This window comes from Gorilla gorilla, chromosome 6 (genome assembly GCF_029281585.2).
Source record: "Gorilla gorilla gorilla isolate KB3781 chromosome 6, NHGRI_mGorGor1-v2.1_pri, whole genome shotgun sequence".
NCBI classification, from domain to species: domain Eukaryota; kingdom Metazoa; phylum Chordata; class Mammalia; order Primates; family Hominidae; genus Gorilla; species Gorilla gorilla.
In genome coordinates, this window is record NC_073230.2 from 153,460,293 (window position 1) to 153,481,819 (window position 21,527).

Here is a 21,527-nt window from a genome sequence, read left to right on the forward strand (position 1 = left end):
CCCACTTCAGCTTCCCGAGTAGCTGGAACTACAGGTGCACACCACCATGCCTAATTTTTTGTATTTTTGCCCAATACCTTCTTTATTAAAAATTCATTCTTTTGGCCAGGGCACTGACTCATGCCTGTAATCCCAGTACTTTGGGAGACCAAGGCAGGTGGATTGTTTGAAGCTAGGACTTTGAGACCAGCTTGGGCCACATAGCAAGATCACATATCTACAAAAAATTATCTGGGCATAGTGGCACATGCCTCTAGTTCCAGTTACTTGGGGAGCTGAGGTGGGAGGATTGCTTGAGCCTAGGAGGCAGATGTTGCAGTGAGCCATAATCGTGCTACCACACTCCAGCCTGGGTGAGAGAGCGAGACCTTGTCTCAGAGAAAAAAATTAATTCATCAGAAAAATTACACAGAAAACCCAACTAACTATAAAACTTGAACCACGAAGCTCTAAATAATTTGTGACTGCCATAACAATTAATGGTAAATCTGTAACAGCAGCTGAATCCATGAGTCACCTTCAGATGAGGGGGAAAGCACATACAATTTCCATAACGCTGATTCTAACTCCACAGGTTTCTTTTCAGTTCAAGGAAGTACACTAAATTGACAGTGAGAGGCATGATTTTAGGAGTGAATTTTAATCTGCTTTAATGAGTTTTTAAAAACTCAGTCAAAATCATGAGTACTTACACTTAGTTACAGAGTACTTGGGGCCTAATTGACAGGTGATTGAGACATATTGTGGCACTTGAGAACGGCTGCCCAGGGGCAGGCTTGCCCACAGTCAGGGCCTCCAGTCCACTCTGCCCACTATTTCCTACTACAATTCTGCTAGAGGGAAATTCAAACTGAAAAATACTTTATGTTCAACATAGTTTAGTCCATGTTGTGGTTCAAAATGTAACCCACTCTCCTTGATAAGTATTTTAAACTTTCTAAATCCTACCCTTAACCCAGTGCCTTATCCCTGATGCTGTGGTCTCTGTCTTGGTAAAGACTCTTGCCACCTATCAGTGCTGTCATCTCTGAGTGTCTTCACCTTCATACCTAACTCATCATCTCTCATTTCGTTGTCTCTACTTTCAAAGGTGGAGCTAAACGTACTTTTCTTGAAGGGCTCCCATCCCCAATCTGAACTCCATCTTCCATCTTGAGGAATACCACTTGCACACTTCACCCATCCTTTCCCCGTTTCTTCCATCTCTCCCTGGATCTCTGGAGTTTCCTGGTCCTTTTGATCTTTCAACATAAATAGACTCCTTTCATCTTGGACATAAAGGCCTTCTTGATAATGGAGCCTTCACATGTATATATCTTCTCGTATCACTGATAAACTTCTTTTTAAAAGTTTAATTTCCTGCCATTGTGCTTTCAGTATGTTTTTAACACCTCCTTAATGAATAGAAATCTGGCTTCCGTTCCTACTACACTATTACTCCTCTGCATTTTTAACAGTGACCAATGCATTTCTTTAGTAAAAATCCAACAATTTTAATCTCTTTTACATAAGAACCAATTTATTAATCCCTCTTTCAATGATAGCTTAATTCTTAGCTAACTTCTTCCTGGCCTGCTCACTGTTCACTCTTTGCCTTTTGTTTTTTATATAGGATCTGCTGTTTTTTTTTTTTTTTTTTTTTTCACTAATCTGTAAATATGACAGTTTCCCAGGGCTAAGTAACCCCTTTAGTTACTTCTTCTAGTTAACAATGACAGAGAAATGTGTAAGATCTGAATATTTAAAAGCAGCAACCCTGATAAGAAATCCTATTATTAATCAATGCCAATTAAGCATCTAATATTAAGGATTTACTAACTACGATGAGCAAAACATGAAGGGCCTATAAACTAAAAGAGTATACAACCTAGTTATGTAGCTAAAACATACAAAATAACTGGAACAAACATAAACCCACCTTTTACATATGTGTAACACCATTACGAATGCCTGTTGGAAACAGTAGAGTAAGGTGAACTAAGATTTTTCTGTTTTCTTTCTTTTTGCAAAACAAATATTACAAGTTTCGTGAATGAGGACACGATAATGCAAGAACCAATTTCATTTGCCTTTGTTTTTACAATGATGTCTGCTCTCAAATAAGAGTTCTGTACAATTTTCAGCATCTAAAAGGAGAATGAATCTAAATGAAATGCTTTAGACCTTGACTCACGCTCAGAGCAGTAAAGAAATGAGTCAGAAAAAAACATCCTGGGGAGCAGAGGATGCATTTAAAACTCCAAATCCCCCAAAAGGCAATAATTTCCAAAAATTCCTCCACTGCCACTCCCTAGGTAAGCCCCCGTCTGTACACACACAGAGACACACACACATACACTCACTCAGACTCAAAAACCCTCTTTTGTAATAGGCACATTTTGGATCGTATTACTTTAAATCATATCAACTTCTGGCAGGGTTTGCAAGTATTTTTACCCTTAAAATGGAACTTATCCTTCATTCTTCTAATTGCTTTAAAAGTTATAATAAAGAACTCTTGCTTGAACATTTTTTACCATAGCACAATTAGTTCCGTGTCCCATTACAGAATTCGTGTGGGTAAAATGCACTTGCTGATTTTAAAAAGGTGGTTAATTACATAAAATATGCAAAGGTACTATTCTGGATGACTAGGAGGGGACACAGAAGACAAGCACCAAATTCTTGAGGCAAATCCATTCTAGTCAAGGGAATAAGAAATATGCACAAATAATGATGCTATTTATATGGAAGAGTTACATGGTATACTTTAGGAATTCAAAGGAAAGAGAAATTGCATTTAGTTATAAAAGTTTCATGAAGGATGTGATCTGAAATGGCCCTTGTAGATGAGTAACATTTGTGCAGGGGGAGACGTTAAAGGGAGAACACATTCTGAGAATACCAGGGGGTGAGGTCATGTATTATGGGGAAAATGGAATATGTGTTGGACCTCAAATGCTTTTAATAGGCTCTCAGGAGGAGAGGATAAAATAGTACAATTCTATTACTGAGAATAAAGAAGAAAGACTAATGCTAGAGATGAAAAAGATTTTGAGATAGTTTAGTTCAAAGTTACTCATTTTAAAGAAAGAGAGCTACATAGTAAGGATAGGGGAGAACAGAGCTCATATTTATATCATCATTGCAGCAGCAGGGGATGAGGAGGAGAAGGCTGCCAGAGCTAGCTCTGTCCTCATTCACTTTGTCCTACAAGCACAAGCCAGACTTCTCCTCCCTTTGGTACCGCACCCACCTATAGGGAATGAGCCTTATTTATTAAATTTATATGGTAGTTGGCATGTACCATGGCAGCAGGAAATGGCATCTCTTCACTGTTATCTCTAGAAAATCAGCATTTGGTGGGATACAAGTTAGTGAAAACACCACAAGTTTCAATTTACATTTTTCTTAATTGTATGTCAGATTTCAATTGTCCACAATTTGTTTCTCTCTCCTGGCAGACTTTCCACTTGTACACTGCACATAACTAATTTCTTAAAGGTTAAGATAAAAATTAGTTATCATCTGTAGTTGTTTAAGAAAAGAGAGTCTGAAAGCATTCTTGCTTTTTTCCTAAGCACATGAAGACACACACACACACTTTTTTCCTAAACACGTTTTTCCCTTTTTCCTAAGCACATTAAGACACACACACACACACAAACGAAAAACCGGATTTAGACATAGATAGTTGCGAGGGAAAACTTGTTAATTTGAAATTAAATGTGTCCAGAAAACAGGTGAGTGGCAAAGGCTGCTGTGCTTCTCCAGAAGTGAAACCTTGCAATTAAGATGAGAAGACAGCTCAAGTGTGACGCTGGTGCTGGAGCGGCTGGGGGATCTCAACACGGCTAATGAATCATCATCAAAGTGATTTATTGACTGCAGCCGGAGCTTCAACTCTGTCTCAGTGTAAATGAGGAATAATAATAATTTCCCAGTCCTCGCTTGGCTGTGAACTTCTGAAGAGTGAGAACCTTCAGCAGGAGATGATAAACTGTAGTGATGCCATAGGACGTCTTCTTCCACAATGTTCAAAGCCACTGTCATACAGTGAACTACATCTCATAAAACTGACAAGAGACGGGTATGCACAACGCGATGTCATCCCGACACAGCTTCCAAGCAAAAGTCCCGAGTCCATGGGGACCGTTCATTGCTGCCACACAGGAATGTAAGGAGGAGAGGGATGCCTCCTTAGAATATCAAGCTCCTGACATTTAGGATCTGGACTCACGTGCTTCTCTGTGGCTTCAGCGGCCATGGTTTTCAAACCAAAAGAAACCTTGGATACCATCTATCATCATATATACAATCAGTCCTCTTTGTATATATGAAGAATCCATGTTACTTGTAGTACCATTTAATTCATTAGTTACAGAGTCAGACTTTGAACCCTATTGTCATCTTCCCTCCTCATTATGAAGTGAAGTAAACAGATACATACTTTGTTTCTGCTACATTTTAAGGAACACTCAAGGTATAAATTACATACAGAGAAGGTAAGTTATATATTATGCAATAATCTCCAGAGATTTTTTTTTGTCAAGATGTTTAAAGCACTGATTTGAGTGGGAGCTAACACTGAGTACACATGGACACAAAGAAGGGAACCAGAGACATCGGGGCCTACTTGAGGGCAGAGGGTGGGGGGCGGGTGGGAGGAGGGTGAGGATTGAAAAACTGCCTATCGGGTACCATACTTACTACCTGGATGACAAAATAATATGTATAGCAAACCCCCCAGCATGTAATTTATCTAGAGAGCAAACCTGCACATGAACCCTAAAGCTAAAAGTCAAAAAACAAAAAAAATTAAAAAGGCATGGATTTGTTCTTGTTTTTGACTCTTATAATATTCTCAAAGCCAGAGGATCTTTACCCTCTCTTGCTAGTTCAATTCTACTCTTTTCTCTGGAATGGAAAGAAAATACTGTATAATTCCCTGACACACCCCTTTAGCTTGGGAGTTTACCTGCTCTCCATGTAACCTATGCCTTGATTTTCCTTGAAGTATAGCTATATATGCATATAGCTATGCAAATACTTCACTACTAACTATTTGGGATACATGGGTATATGTAAAAGGTCTCTGATGCAGATACTTCTATTTTGGTCTCCATAATGGGCATTTCTCCAGTTTGAGCTCCCCTCCTTTTAATTTAAACCTAGTGTTCTCCAAATATTTTTAGCTTTTTTACAGTTATTGATCTCCAAACAATCTAGAGGACAAAGTGGTGGCTCACTGCTGAAAAAGGCCTGCATGCAGTGTAAACCTCCTGCAGCCTTGTCTTCCTAGCTCTATTAACATTGTTCTTTTTCACCCTTTAATCTTTAGACACTCAAAAACACTGTTTTAACCATTTATTCCCCTTTGTGGATGCTAAATATATCTTTTTTCTTCCCTCGAATCCTTACCACAAATTCTTTGAGAACCACGATGAATGCTAACAATTTATAATTACCCTAGAAATCAGATATCACAGTAAGCCTAAGTTACACTTAAATTACACACTACAAATCTACTAGCTTGTGCACTTGTGGTTCATGGAGTGGAAAGGAATCTCTTGGATGGAGCCTAAAACCTGATTTTAACTGCTAAGATGTTTGCTATCTTGTTTGTCTTTGAGCCGGCCCAATTTCAGAAAAATTTCTTTGTCATTTAGAAAAATGACTTGGAAATAGGCTATTTCACTACTACCACATCCAACGATTTTAAAAATGGTTATGTAAATAACTAGTGATGAATCCATTTTATGTATATAGAGGACTAGGTTAGAAAATATGAACTTAGACAATTCATCTGGCATCTTGTGTCTCATCTTGTTTTCTCATCTATAAAATGGGGATGATAATACTTCACATTTAAAAAAGGTTGATATTATACCAGAATGAGAATGAGTATAGAGATACAACAGGTAGGAGATACATGAAAGACTTATTCAAGATGTAAAGTATTGTTATTTGCAACCAGCAGAATATTATATCCACTATGCCATTCCCAGAGCAAAAGTTTATTCACCTGCACCCCTTGATTCTTTCTCTACAACTCATGTAATCACCAAAAGTTATTGCTTTCTTGTCTCAGTGTATTAACTGGATGGTTGAATGCACAGAGCTCACATCTGAATCAGCACAAAAATGAAACCCAGAGGAGGGGAAATAGAAAGGGAGTCGGGCTTACACTGAAGTCATTCTCATCACTCAACCTGCCCACACAAATACTGGGAAATCAACTCATTTAAACAACTTGGGAGGCAAGCTTGGGTTATAATAATGTTCTTGAATGCAGGTCAGTGAAAAATTGGCCTGCACACAAATTCCCACTTGTCATATTCTCTACAAATGCACATTGATTGTTTTCATATTTAAATGCCCAGAATCAACCCTAACAAATGTGTCAGGTTGTTGCAAGTTTTTTAAAAAACAAAACAGGATGAACTACGGTATATGGTAAATTATTGTGGGTTCCTTGTGCTCTCAGCAGAATCACAAAAGGGCAAGGACTTAAGAGAAATCATTTGTGTCTGGTTCAAATCCTACAACATAGAAAATGGAACTGGAGCTGAGTTAATGAAATATATTATTAAATCCCAGTTTGTAGTTGGCTGTGTGTCATTAGTCTTATATGCCTGAAAATGTAGTATTTGCTTACAAGTAGAATACTATACAGTCTTCAGAATGACATAATCTAAAAAGTAATCTTGTTTTTCCGTGTATTTTTCTCTATAGAGAAATAATATCTCCTGCTAATCAACCCACTCCCCACACTTTACCTTCTTCATAAAAGCTAGGTCCGAGAGTTTCCCACGATTGCCAACTGGTGCAATCATTCCTCAATGCTAATACTCGGAACTCATCAAAGGTGGCAGTTTTGTGGTCTATAATCCCCAACTGACCAAATCTTGTACATAATAAAAAACCTAAACTTGTATTATATCAGAGTGTAGGTATATGCGGGTGTGGAAGGGGGAGGAGTAAGAGTGATAGCCATGTAAGTAGTCCACTAGCAGTTTAATGGTGTATGTGTGCTCAGAGAAGTCATTGATAATAAGGACCTTTAGAGTCCTGAGACTCTAATAACATGCGGCCAGAAAGGCAACAAAAACAGGAGGGAGAAAGTTTTGACTCTTTCTTGTTGCCTTTACAGCCACATGTTTTTAGAGTCTCGGGAATTTTATTTCCACATCAGATTGCTGCCTGTTATTGGTATAAAGTATCAGTCTCTCGTATAAGTACAACTTAAAAAGGCTAAAAAAAGAAAAGACATGCAAAAAGGCTGGGAAACATATGTCTAAGAAGAGACTGGATAAAACCTGCCACAGAGTGAAGAGTGAGCTCTAGCCTAAGTAAACCTGCTGACTTCCTTCCTGGTTCTGAAGCATCAAAATACAGACGTGGCAAAACTTACTACAATTTTGGAAAACAGTAACTACATTGAATGGAAAAGGTAGACCTCATTCCCTGCTGAGGGCATCAAATAAATCCTACTTGCACAATTTGTTTTGTTTATGTCTTGATTCTTAACTGCAAGTTACCTGAGGCAAGATGAATGACAACACTAAGTTTTTCAAATAGAATACAATTATATACCGTTTTTATATATCGATTTTCAGAGCAATTGTACAGATTCAATGGCATATAATTGTATTCAAGAAGTATTATTTTAGAAAATCACTGGATTACTATCTGATATAGTAGGCTGAATAATGGACCACTAAAAAGTCCTCAATTGTAATCCCCGGAACCTGCCAATATGCTACTTACATGGCAAGAGGAACTTTACAGATGTGATTAAGTCTGATTAATCTGATTAGTCTTGGGACGGGATTATCCTTGGCTATCCAGGTGGTCCTAGTGTAGTCACAAGTTCCTTAAAAGAAGAAGGCAGAAGACTCAGAGTCAGAAAAAAAAAAAAAAAGTGACACCGGAAGGAGAGGTCAGAAAAAGAGGGGGAGAGATTTAAAGAGGGAGAGAGATTTGAAGCTGCTATGCTGCCAGTCTTGAAGATGGAGGAAAGGGTTAGGAGCCAAGAAGTGTGGGTGGCCTTTAGAAGCTGGAAAGGGTTAGAAAAAACTTCCCTCTTGCAGCCTCCAGGAGGAATGAAGCTCTGCCAATGCTTGTATTTTAGTCTCATGAGACTCATTTTTGACTGTCCTCCAAACTGTAAAATCATGACTTTCTGTTGTTTTAGGCCACTAAGTTTGTGGTAATTTGTTACAGCAGCAATAGGGAACTGATAAATCTGAAAACTTACATCATGAAAATTTTAACAAATATTGTCAATTTTTTTCATCTACCTATCAAACAACACCCATTCTAAGTCTGTCTGTTATCTATCTATCTATCTTCAAATATACTGTCAAACATAAAAATTTTCTACACTGTAAAATTCCCTCTATGTCACGTACCCCACATTCTGTATCTTGCCTGCCAATTCTACTTTAATTGGGTTGTTCCTGCTGCCTTGCTGACTTCCCCAGTTTCTCTCTTGAATACCTCAACTTGAAGAGCAAATCTCAGTATTATCCTGATACTAAAACCAGACAAAGACATCACAAGAAGAGAAAGCCACAGAACAATACCTGTTAGGAATATGGATGCAAACATCCTCAACAACATAGTCAGAAACCAAATCCAGCAACATATAACAGTAATGATACATTATGACCAAGTGGGATTTATTCCAGGGATGCAAGTTTGATTTAGTATCTGAAATTCAATTAATGTAAAACATATCAATAGAAGTTTTAAAATCAAATGTTCATTTCAACAGATGCAGAAAGATACAAAATCCAACACACTTTCATGATATAACCACTCAACAACTGGAAATAGCAAAGAACCCCCTTAATCTAATAAAGGACACCTATGAAAAGCCCACAGTTAACATCATTCTTAAGAACAGAAAACTAGATGCTTTCTTCCTAAGATCAGGAACATAACAAAGATGTACACTCTCAACACTTTTATTCAATATTGTACCTGAGGTTCTAGCCGGGACAATTTGGCAAGAAAAAGGAAGAAAATGCATCCAGATTTGAAAAGAAGTAAAAGTACTTCTATGTGCAGAAATCGTGATCTTGTATATAGAAACTCCTAAGAAATCTGCTAAAAATCCATTAGTCTTAAGGAATAAGTTCAGCAAGGTTGCAGGATACAAGATAAATTGCAGAAATCAATTGTATTTCTATACACTTGGAATTAAACCCAAAATAAAATGAATTCCATTCACTACAGCATAAAAACAATACTAAATAATGTAACAAAAGAAGTACACAACTTGTACTATTTAAAAAGAACATGAAAAGAAATTAAATGAGATCTAAATAAATGAAAAGCATTCCATGTTCATGGATTAGAAGACAACATTGTTAAGATGGTTATACTCTCCAACATACTCTACAGAATCAACACAATCTCTATTAGAATCCTAGCTATAACTTACACAAAATTACTTAAATATAAAAATTAATTCAACACAGATCCAGAACCTAAATGTAAGCACAAAAACTGTACATTCTTAAAAGAAAATGTAAGTTTTCATGACATTGGATTTGACAACCAATTCTTAGATATGATGCAAAAAGCATAAGTAACAAGTGAAAAAAATAAGACTTTGTCAACAGAAGTTTTTCTTTTTGCTTTAAAGAGCACCATTAAGAAAGCAAAAAGAGCCCACAAAATGGAAGAAAATATTTGCAGATCATATATCTGATAAGGGACTTGTATCTGGAATACATAAAGAACTCTAACAACTCAATGATTAAAAGACAAATAGCTCAATTAAAAAATGGCTAAAGAATCTGCATGAAAGGTATACAAATGGCCAAGAAGTACTTGAAAATATATTCCACATCATTATTCATCAGGGAAATGCAAATCAAAACTACAATGAGATATCACTTCACACATGCCAGATTGGCTAGAATCAAAAAGTGAGATAAAAATAATAAGTGTTGGCAAGGACATGGCAAAATTGGAACTCTCATACACTGTTGGCAGGAATAGAAAATGGTGTAGTCCCTTTGGAAAACAGTCTGGAAGTTCTTCAGCAATTAAACATAAAGATACAATAATGCCCAGAAACTCTACTCCTAGGTATCTACCCCTCAAAAATGAAGACATGTCTACACAGAAATTTGTACATGAGTATCTATAGCAGCATTACTTGCAATAGGCAAAAGGTGGAAACAATTCAAATGCCCATTAATTGACAAATAGATAAAATGTGGTATAACCATATGTTGGAATATTATGCAGCCATGTAAGTGAATGAAATACTGACAAATTTCTACATTGTTGAACCTTAAAATGTTATGCTAAGTGAAAGAAGTCAGTCACAAAAATCCCTATATTACATGATTCAATTCATATGAAAGACTAGAATATCTAGAGATAGGAAATAGAGAAGTAGTTGCTTAGGGCTAGAGCAAAAAGGCATGGGGGGGATGTGAGGGTGACAGCTAAAGGATACATGGTTTCTTTTTGAAAAGATGAACTTTCTAAATTTGTCTGGTGATGACTGTACACATATTTTAATACACTAAATCCAATTTTTTTTTTTTTTTTTGAGACAGAGTCTTGCTCTGTCGCCCAGGCTGGAGTGCAGTGGCATGATCTCGGCTCACTGCAAGCTCCGCCTCCCGGGTTCAGGCCATTCTCCTGCCCCAGCCTCCCGAGGAGCTGGGACTACAGGCGCCCGCCACCATGCCCGGCTAATTTTTTGTATTTTTAGTAGAGACGGCGTTTCACCGGGTTAGCCAGGGTGGTCTCGATCTCCTGACCTCGTGATCTGCCCGCCTCAGCCTCCCAAAGTGCTGGGATTACAGGCGTGAGCCACCATGCCCGGCCTACTAAATACTATTGACTATACATGTTCAATGAGTGAATTGTATGATATGTGAATTATATCTCAAAAAATGTTTAAAAAAACAGATATCATTTCTTTCTAGCTTCGTCTACTAGAACTAGAATCAATGCTTGCCTCCTAGAAGATCATACCGGTCTGATTCCTCTTGCTTACCTTGGCTCAAAGTCATGGCCATGATCCTTTTTAGACAAAGATAGCATAGCATAGCTCTTTGTGAGACCTCTTCCCAGTACACAAATACGGAAGTGACATAATCAGCCCTTTGTTTCCAGGGCTACCCCTGACCTCTATTTGGAAGTTAAATGGTATTTTGCAATAACAAAATACACTTTTTTAAAAAGACCACAACAGCTTGTGATCCTTAAAATATCATGAGTGACTGCAATTTGGTTTGTTAACAAATAGTTTTTAAAAGGTAAAATAATGGCTTATACAAATATAAAATGAACATGACAGATATTTTATTTAAGTCAATTAATGAGAAAACCTGTAAATAAAAAAAAACTGCTTCAAGGAGACTCTACAAAGGACAGACACATCTACAGATAATTGGGAATGCTGACATGAGTTTGCTAATGAATAGGAAACTGGCCAATTCTATAGGGTGAGAATCCACTGCATTTTAACAGAATAAAATCTCATTTGACTTATACAAACAGTAATCATTTACATTACAATCAGCCCCTTACAAGTTAGCTTCTAACTAAACAGAGTTGTAAAATAATCAAAAACAATGAAGGGCTTAAGTTTCCTATAGAATCAGATAACCCTGAAAGGATCTTTTAGAGACCAGGCCTAACAATCCATCAAAAGACATTCAGGAATCTTTCTGTTTCGTATTTTTCACTGTTCACTCTTATTTTAGGTTCAGGGGTACATGGTCAGGTTTGTTGTATAGGTAAACTGCATTTTATGAAGGTTTGGTATACAGATTATTTTATCACCTGGGTAATAAGCATGGCCCCTGATAGGTATTTTTTTCTGATCCTCTCCCTAATCCCACCCTCAAGTGGGCCCCAGCGTCTACTGTTCCACTCTTTGTGTTCATGTATTCTCATTGTTTAGCTCCCACTTATAAGTGAGAATCCTTCGTGCATTATTTGGTTTTCTGTTCCTACATTAGTTTGCTTTGGATAATGACCTCCAGCTCCATCCATGTTAATGCAAAGGACATGATCTCATTCTTCTTAATGGCTGCATAGTGCTCCATGGTTTATATGTATCACATTTTCTTTTCTTTTTTTTTTTTTTTAAAAAAAAAAACTTTTCTTTTAGGTTTAGGGGTACATAATGAAGGTTATATAAATAAACACATGTCATAGGGGTTTCTTTTACATATTATTTCATTACTCAAGTACTAAGCCAAGTACACAATAGTTATCTTTTCTGCTCCTCTCCCACTTCCCACCCTCCCCCTTGAAGTAGACATCAGTGTCTATTGTTTCCTTCTTTGTGTTCATAAGTTCTCATCCTTTAGCTCCCACTTATAAGTGAGAATATGTGGTATTTGGTTTTCAGTCCCTGTGTTAGTTTGCTAAGGATAATAGTCTCCAGCTCCATCCATCATGTTCCCACAAAAGACATGATCTTGTTCTTTTTTATGGCTGCATAGTATTCCATGGTGTATATTTATCACATTTTCTTTATCCAATCTACTGTTGATGGGCATTTAGGTTGATTCCATGTCTTTGCTATTGTGAATAGTGCTGCAATGAACATATGCATGTGTCTTTATGACAGAAATATTTATATTATTTTGGGTATTTATTCAAAAATAAGATTACTGGGTCAAACAGTAATTCTGTTTTAAATTCTCTGAGGAATTTCCACACTTCTTGCCACAATGGCTGAACTAATTTACACTTCCTCAGCAGAGTATAAAGCATTCCCTTTTTTCTGTGACCTTGCCAGCATCTTTTATTTTTTGACCTTTTAATAATAGTCATTCCAACTGGTGTGAGATGGTATCTCACTGTGGTTTTGATTTGCATTTCTCTAATGATTAGTGGTGTTCAGCATTTTTTTAATAAGCTTGTTGGCCACATGTATATCTTCTCTCGAAAAATGTCAGTTCTTGTCCTTTGTCTACTTTTTAACAAGGTTGTTTGTTTTTTGCTTGGAATATAGCTAACCATTCACAATTGCTTCAAAGAGAATAAAATACCTAGGAATCCAACTTACGAGGGACGTGAAGGACCTCTTCAAGGAGAACTACAAACCACTGCTCAATGAAATAAAAGAGGATACAAACAAATGGAAGAACATTCCATGCTCATGGGTAGGAAGAATCAATATAGTGAAAATGGCCATACTGCCCAAGGTAATTTATAGATCCAATGCCATCCCCATCAAGCTACAAATGACTTTCTTCACAGAATTGGAAAAAACTACTTTAAAGTTCATATGGAACCAAAAAAGAGCCCGCATCACCAAGTCAATCCTAAGCCAAAAGAACAAAGCTGGAGGCATCACACTACCTGACTTCAAATTATACTACAAGGCTACAGTAACCAAAACAGCATGGTACTGGTACCAAAACAGAGATATAGATCAATGGAACAGAACAGAGCCCTCAGAAATAATGCTGCATATCTACAACCATCTGATCTTTGACAAACCTGAGAAAAACAAGCAATGGGGAAAGGATTCCCTATTTAATAAATGGTGCTGGGAAAACTGGCTAGCCATATGTAGAAAGCTGAAACTGGATCCCTTCCTTACACCTTCTACAAAAATCAATTCAAGATGGATTAAAGACTTAAACGTTAGACCTAAAACCATAAAAACCCTAGAAGAAAAGCTAGGCATTACCATTCAGGACATAGGCATGGGCAAGGACTTTATGTCTAAAACACTAAAAGCAATGACAACAAAAGCCAAAATTGACAAATGGGATCTAATTAAACTAAAGAGCTTCTGCACAGCAAAAGAAACTACCATCAGAGTGAACAGGCAACCTACAACATGGGAGAAAATTTTTGCAACCTACTCATCTGACAAAGGGCTAATATCCAGAATCTACAATGAACTCAAACAAATTTACAAGAAAAAAACAAACAACCTCATCAAAAAGTGGGCAAAGGACATGAACAGACACTTCTCAAAAGAAGACATTCATGCAGCCAAAAAACACATGAAAAAATGCTCACCATCACTGGCTATCAGAGAAATGCAAATCAAAACCACAATGAGATACCATCTCACAACCAGTTAGAATGGTGATCATTAAAAAGTCAGGAAACAACAGGTGCTGGAGAGGATGTGGAGAAATAGGAACACTTTTACACTGTTGGTGGGACTGTAAACTAGTTCAACCATTGTGGAAGTCATTGTGGCGATTCCTCAGGGATCTAGAACTAGAAATACCATTTGACCCAGCCATCCCATTACTGAGTATATACCCAAAGGACTATAAATCATGCTATTATAAAGACACATGCACACGTATGTTTATTGCGGCACTATTCACGATAGCAAAGACTTGGAACCAACCCAAATGTCCAACAATGATAGACTGGATTAAGAAAATGTGGCACATATACACCATGGAATACTATGCAGCCATAAAAAACGATGAGTTCATGTCCTTTGTAGGGACATGGATGAAATTGGAAATCATCATTCTCAGTAAACCATCACAAGAACAAAAAACCAAACACCGTATATTCTCACTCATAGGTGGGAATTGAGCAATGAGAACACATGGACACAGGAAGGTGAACATCACACTCTGGGGACTGTTGTGGGGTTGGGGGAGGGACAGCTTTAGGAGATATACCTAATGCTAAATGACGAGTTAATGGGTGCAGCACACCAGCACGGCACATGTATACATATGTAACTAACCTGCACATTGTGCACATGTACCCTAAAACTTAAAGTACAATAATAATAAAATAAAAAACAAAAAGATCTCTACAATGACAATTACAAAACATTGCTCAAAGAAATCAGAGATGACACAAACAAATGGAAAAAGATTGCATGCTCATAATAAATAGGAAGAATCAATATTGTTAAAATGGCCATACTGTCCTAAGCAATTTAGAGATTCAATGCTATTCCTACTGGACTACCAATGATATTCTTCACAGAATTAGAAAACACTATTTTAAAGTTCTTATGGAACCAAACAAATAGCCTGAATAGCCAAGGCATTTTTAAGCAAAATGAACAAAGCTGGAGACATCGCCTGACTTCAAGCTATGCTACAAGGGTACAGTAACCAAAACAGCATGGTACTGGTACAAAAACAGACACATAGACCAAAGGAACAGAACAGAGAGCCCAGAAGTAATACCACACACCAATAATCATCTGATCTTCAGCAAAGCTGACAAAAACAAGCAATGGGGAAAACACTCCCTATTTAATAAATGGTGCTGGGGTAGCTGGCTAGCCATATGTAGAAGATTGAAACTGGACCCCTTCCTTACACTACATGCAAACATCAACTCAAGATGGAGTATAGACTTAAATGTAAAACCTAAAACTATAAAAATCCTGGGGATAACCTAAGAAATACCATTCTGGACATAGAATCCAGCAAAGATTTCATGACGAAGACACTAAAAGCAATTGCAAAAAAACCAAAAATTGACAAATGGGACCTAATTAAACTAAAGAGCTTCTGCAGAGCAAAAGAAACTGTCAAGAGAGTAAATAACCTACAGAAAGGGAGAAAATATTTGCAAACTATGCATCTGACAAAGGTCTAATATACAGAGGCTATAAGGAACTTAATTTTCTATTCGATTTGATCTATCAAATTTCATCAGTTCTAACATGGATATTTTCCTATATCTGCAATTATAATCAGTATATTTTTTCTTAGTATACATAAAATAATACACATCTTACAATCAATGGCATCGTAAATGTGATAAAATGCAATCATTTCACCAACTCGTTAACTCGAGAAAAGGGTTTGGGGGTGGAAGACCTCAGCTAGCATCTATTTTAGGAAGGACCAGAGGGGAAAAGATTGCCAATGCCAATTTTATTGTCACCTTTGATCTGTAATGCATCTTTTTTTTTCTGGAAAAATGTTAACATATTTAATTCAATTCAGAGTAAGTTATTGATTATAGAAGACTTACAGTATGAAAGACATCGTCCTTGACTCAGACAAGAAATACTGATGTCACAGTTTCAGAGTGTCTTTTTTAAGCACTGGTCTGCAAAATCAATAATTAATATAATAACAAAGACATCTAAAAACACAAAACATCTCACACATTAGTGGCACTAGCTCACAAGGGGTTATAACCTAAGTGGGAATAGCTATAGCTATACTATGACAACTGCCTACAATCACTTTGTGAGTTGCAGTGGAGTGAGAATTAAGAGCATTTCTCACTGAAAATGCATTATTAGCAAGTGTAATTTTACAGATGCATGAACTGTTCCCTTGTTAGGCTGGCACTTAAAAATTTTCATAGAAAACTCCTGCAGAAAACCATGGTACCTGTATATGCTTATTACAGCTTTTTTATTTTCATAGAGATGAAAAATCTTTTCAAACTGTTTTCTCATAATTTCTCTCTTTCAAAACTCTTTCCCCTAGGTTAAAAGAGTTGAGTCTCTTTTAGTCAATGCTGAGAAGTTATTTCCTTGTAATTTACTTCTATATTTCTTTGAAAAAAACATAAAAGAAAGAACAATGAAGACATAATTTCAATCTCAATATGAGTGCTATATAAAGGGGCCTAGGCAAATGGAAGGCAACTCCATTTAATATTTTCCTTAGGCAAAAGTGTAGAAAAGTTAAAAGTTCTGTCCGTCAGAACTTCACTTTTCTTGCCATTACTTTCCATTCTGTGCCATTATCTTCTCTTTCATAACACCTTTGCTTTCCCATCTAGTTACCTTCCTCCTATTTTCTCTTTATCCCAAATTTACATTCTCTTTATTCCAAATTTAAATTTTTTAAACATCAACTTATTTTATATAAGTCCTTCACTTACTAATTGGAAACAAAGATAAATAGTATTGAAGACTTGATTTCAAATTTTGAGTGCATTAATCCATAATTATGTAAATTTAGGACAATTAGAGATTTTAATTACTATTTCCATATCTGAAAAATACAGACAATCCAACCTGTCACACAGACCTATTGTAATATTTAAAAGACTCTTTAAAAATGTGAAATATCATATGAACATTAATATTACAATCCTGATTATTGTTCCCATCCTTTGTGAAAAGTCAAAAACTTCTGGAAATACCACAAACCCATACATAGAGTATACTGCCACTTGATTGTATAGGTATTGCATGGAATATCAACCTAAATACACCCTGCTAAATTCGCCAGGATTATCTAGGAAGGAAACCCAACTTTGAGCTATTAACACCCATTAACACAAATTTATAAATCAGATTAAGTAGCTATCTCCTGGCAGGAGACTTTGAAAGACTGGAGTAGTTTTAGTAAATTATTGAAGAGAATCTTTGTTCTGGGAATATGTAGAGTATGGAACATGGCTGAGTAGGGAGACAAGGGAATGGGGAGGATGAAGCTATCATGAGGCAGAAGCCAGTGTGCTGGGTTCTGAAAAATATACAAGAAGGGGCAGAATTCTAGGGTTAATGATTAGGATGAGCACTGGCTCCATTTAGAACTTCAAAAATCAGAGTAAGACTGGAATTCAGATTTCCCAAAGGTGAAAATATGAGTGTTGGAATGTTTACAATAATGATTTGTATTTATATGTTTCCATGAGTTAAAGTTTGAATAGAGTCACTTCAAAATATAATTGTGGCCTCTGAAAAACCTTGCCAGAGCCTTTGCTGTTAACTTTTCCCCTTCAGAGGGTTCCCTGATGCTACTCTTGTCCTACTCAAGCAACCTCAACTAGGAGATGTGGAAGATTTCCATTCTGGCCATATGGTAGCCCATATATCCTGAAATTCTCCTGATACCAGACTCTTAGACATAATACATAACTTATTATAAATGTTCTGTAACTAACATGCTAAGCTCACAAGAAAATAAACTCTTCAGTGGTATAAAATTGAAGGAGCTGGAAAACAGGGCACCTGCACAGAGAATGTTCACTTCTTTCCTTAACTAAGATGCCTTTCTTTTCAGATACATGTCAATCAAGAGTCAACATGTTGGGCCTCAATAAAGTAGAGTTAGGATTGAGGTTCTATATAAATTCACTGCTACATCTTTAACAGAAGGGTAGACTTGTGTCTTAGTCTGTTTGGGTTACTCTAATAAAATACCATAAACTAGATAGCTTACAAACATCACAAATTTATTGCTCACAGTTCTGGAGGTGGAGAATTACAAGATCAAGGTACCACGGATTTGGCATCTGGAACTCCAGATCCATTGCCTGGTTTATAGATGTCACCTTCTTACTGAGTGGTGGAAGAGGCAAGTGTCTCTCTCAGGCCTCTTTTATAAGGGCATTAATCCCATTCACGAGGGTTCATGATCTACTCACCTCCCAATGTGTCCTCCTCCTGATAACATCACATTGATGATTAAGTTTCAACATACGAATTGGGAGTGGAGGCATAAACCTTCAGACCATAGCAACTAGGAAATAACTGGTCTGCCAGAAAAGGTTCGGAACAAGGAAACATCTCTCTATCAGCCTGGGCTTTCACAGAGGCAAAAACTAAAAAAGACACCTCAATTCCTTGTGGTTTTAATTAACACTGAAAGCGTCTTCATGAAAATCTTATACCAAGATAGCTAAGTGTTCCAGGATTGGCTATACCTCAGGGCACTGGCAGAAGCAACTTAAAATCTCATGTCAAAGAACATGCTCAACCTAACCTTCTACATATTTCCACAGGAAAAAAAAAGACAACCAAATATATAAAACACAGGATAAAGTGTCTATCATGAGTGAGAATAAAAGAAATATTTAAAAATAGCAGTATTATCAAAAAGTCAAAAAATTAATAGATGCTGGTGAGGCTGAAGAGAAAATGAACACATATACTGCTGGTGGGAATGGAAATTAGTTCAGCCATGGTGGAAAGCAGTTTAGCGATTTTTCAAAGAACTCAAAGCAGAATTACCATTTGACCCAGCAATCCCATTATTGGGTATATATCCAAAGAAATAGAAATCATTCTACCATAAAGAACATGTACATGTATGTCCATCACAGCACTAGCCACAATAGCAAAGACATTGAATCAACCGAAATCCTCATCAACAGTAGACTGGATAAATAAAATGTGGTACATATACACCATGGAATATCACACAGTCATAAAAAGAACAAGATCATGCCCTTTGCAGCAACATAGATGGAGCTGGTGGCCATTATCCTAAGTGAACTAACACAAAAACAGACAACCAAATACTACATGTTCTCACTTATAAGTGGAAGCAAAATGTTGAGTTCACATAGACACAAAGAAGGGAACAACAGATGCCAATGTCTAGTTGAGGGTGCAGGGTAAGGACTGAAAAATTACCTATTGGATACTATGCTTATTACCTGGGTGCTAAAATAATCTGTATATAAAACCCCTGTGACATGCAATATACCTATAAAGCAAACCTGCACATGTACCTCTGAACCTAAAATAAACATTAAAAATAATTGGAAACAGAAAATTTGAGACTCCCTCTCAAAAAATAAAAAAACGGAAAATAGCAGAATTAGGTCAAAAAAGAGATGAAGAAACTAGAATGCTCAAATACCATATTGTATTCCACCAAATATAAGATACCATGTATTATAATAGGCCCCAATTTTTAAATATCTAAAAAAACTCCTATCAATTAAATTATGATTTTTAACAATCTAATAGATTAAATAATTCGTCTCAATTTCCGATATTTTAAAAATCTGCTTACATATTTAAAAAAGTAAATATATAATTAAAATACTGGCAACAAACAAGACGTGATCTTAAATTTTTTGAGATAAAAAAGAGTGAAAAATAAAATCTATGAAATTCAAAACACAATCATTAAATGGCAGATTAGAAACAGCCAAAGACAGAAACAGTGAAAAGAAAGATGAAAACAAACAAACAAACAAACCTAGAATGCACAAAGAATAAACAAGGAAAAGGGATGATGAGGCCTAATATGTTTACTAACAGTTCAAGGGGAAAAGAATAGAAAAAAATGGAGGGGAAGCAATCGAAGAAGATAAACGGCTAAGAATTTTCAGAATTGATGAACTATACCAATTATCAGAATGAATAAAAAGCAACTAGAACAAAAGAAACGTTACATGTAAACATATTGTTGTAAAACTTTAGAATATCAAAGCAAAACATAAGGTCTAGTAAACGTGACAGATTATAAACAAATCAGAACTAATTTCATTGATTGTAGATTTTTTCAACAGAAACAACAGCAATCCATATGAATATGGCTGAAAGAAAACTAAAATAAATTTTTTAAGATATACATAGATAAAATGTTCAAGATGATGAATGAAGCAAAGGCATTTTTTGACAGAAGAGCAGACTCCTAGTCATTCTCTTCTTCCCTACTGATGGAACCTCAGTTTTATTTGGAGTGACAATGTAGTTGGATTCAAAATTGCACACGTAGCCTTCCTTGAAGCTAGGGTGGCTATGTGATACAATTCTGGCCACTGAGGCAAAAGATGAGACACAGGAAGGGTTTCTGAGAATGCCGGGAATCCCTGATGTCTCTGATTCCCGTTACAGATCCTTCCTGCTCCCTTCCCTTTCCTCTCTTCTGATGCCTACTGGGCACAATACAGCTGGAGTTGCAAAAGACATCTTAGATTTTCAGGCAAAGGCTGAGGAAATAATAAAAACCTTGCCCTATAGGTACTTACCTCTGCACTTTGTTACATGAGGAAACCAACAAAAAGGCTTTTTTTTTTTTAAAGCCACCATTTCAGTCCATTATAGTAACTTAATCCTATTTGTTACAGACTGCAGAAGAAAACTTGATTATTAACAGAAATACGATTGTGTATAGAAAACCAAGTGAGTCTACAGTCATGTTTTCAGATATAATAAATGTTCATCAATATGTTAACATTAAAATAGACAAAAATGAATTATATGTCTATATATCACCAACAAACAGAAAATGTAATTTTTTAAAGTATAATTTATACTAGGACACAAAATATAGGGTTTATAGAAATAAACCTTATAAAAATGCATAGGATGTTTATAGAGAAAGTTATAAAATTATTGAAAGGAATTTAAAAGTTCTAAGTAAATAGAGAGCTAAACTAAATTTGTGGATGGGAAGACCCAATTTCATGTAGAAATTTTCTTCCCCAATTTTTTGAGTCTTCCCAAATTAATCTAGACATTAAATGTAATTGCAGCAAAAATTATAATAGAATTGTGTGAGAGAAGCACTTGTCAAGTTACTTCTAAAATTTATAAAGAAGAGCAGGCCGGGTGTGGTGACTCATGCCTGTAATCCCAGCACTCTGGGAGGCCGAGGTGGGTGAATCACAAAGTCAGGAGTTGGAGACAAGCCTGGCCAACCTGGTGAAACCCTGTCTCTACTAAGAATGCAAACAAAACAAAACAAAACAAAAATTAGCTGGGTGTGGTGGCAGTCGTCTGTAATCCCAGTTACTCAGGAGGCCGAGGCAGGAGAATCACTTGAACCCAGGAGGCGGAGGTTGCAGTGAGCTGAAATTGCACCATTGCACTCCAGCCCAGGCGACAGTGAGACACTCCG

The 21,527-nt window shown here is 36.5% G+C and overlaps 1 protein-coding gene across 4 annotated transcripts in view; it reads right to left on the reverse strand.

Moving 5' to 3' along the window:
* TPK1 (thiamin pyrophosphokinase 1) overlaps positions 1–21,527 on the reverse strand; it is a 391,781-nt gene that overhangs the window by 70,854 nt on the left and 299,400 nt on the right. The window contains exon 9 of one of the 4 annotated variants that reach the window (XM_063708825.1): positions 7,750–7,855. The exons of 2 other annotated variants lie outside the window; for them this stretch is intronic. In XM_063708825.1, the coding sequence (XP_063564895.1) occupies positions 7,750–7,855 (106 nt within the window). Of the gene's footprint in view, positions 1–7,745; positions 7,856–21,527 lie in introns of those variants that run through there. One more of the 4 variants, XM_055392198.2, reaches the window with a different exon arrangement.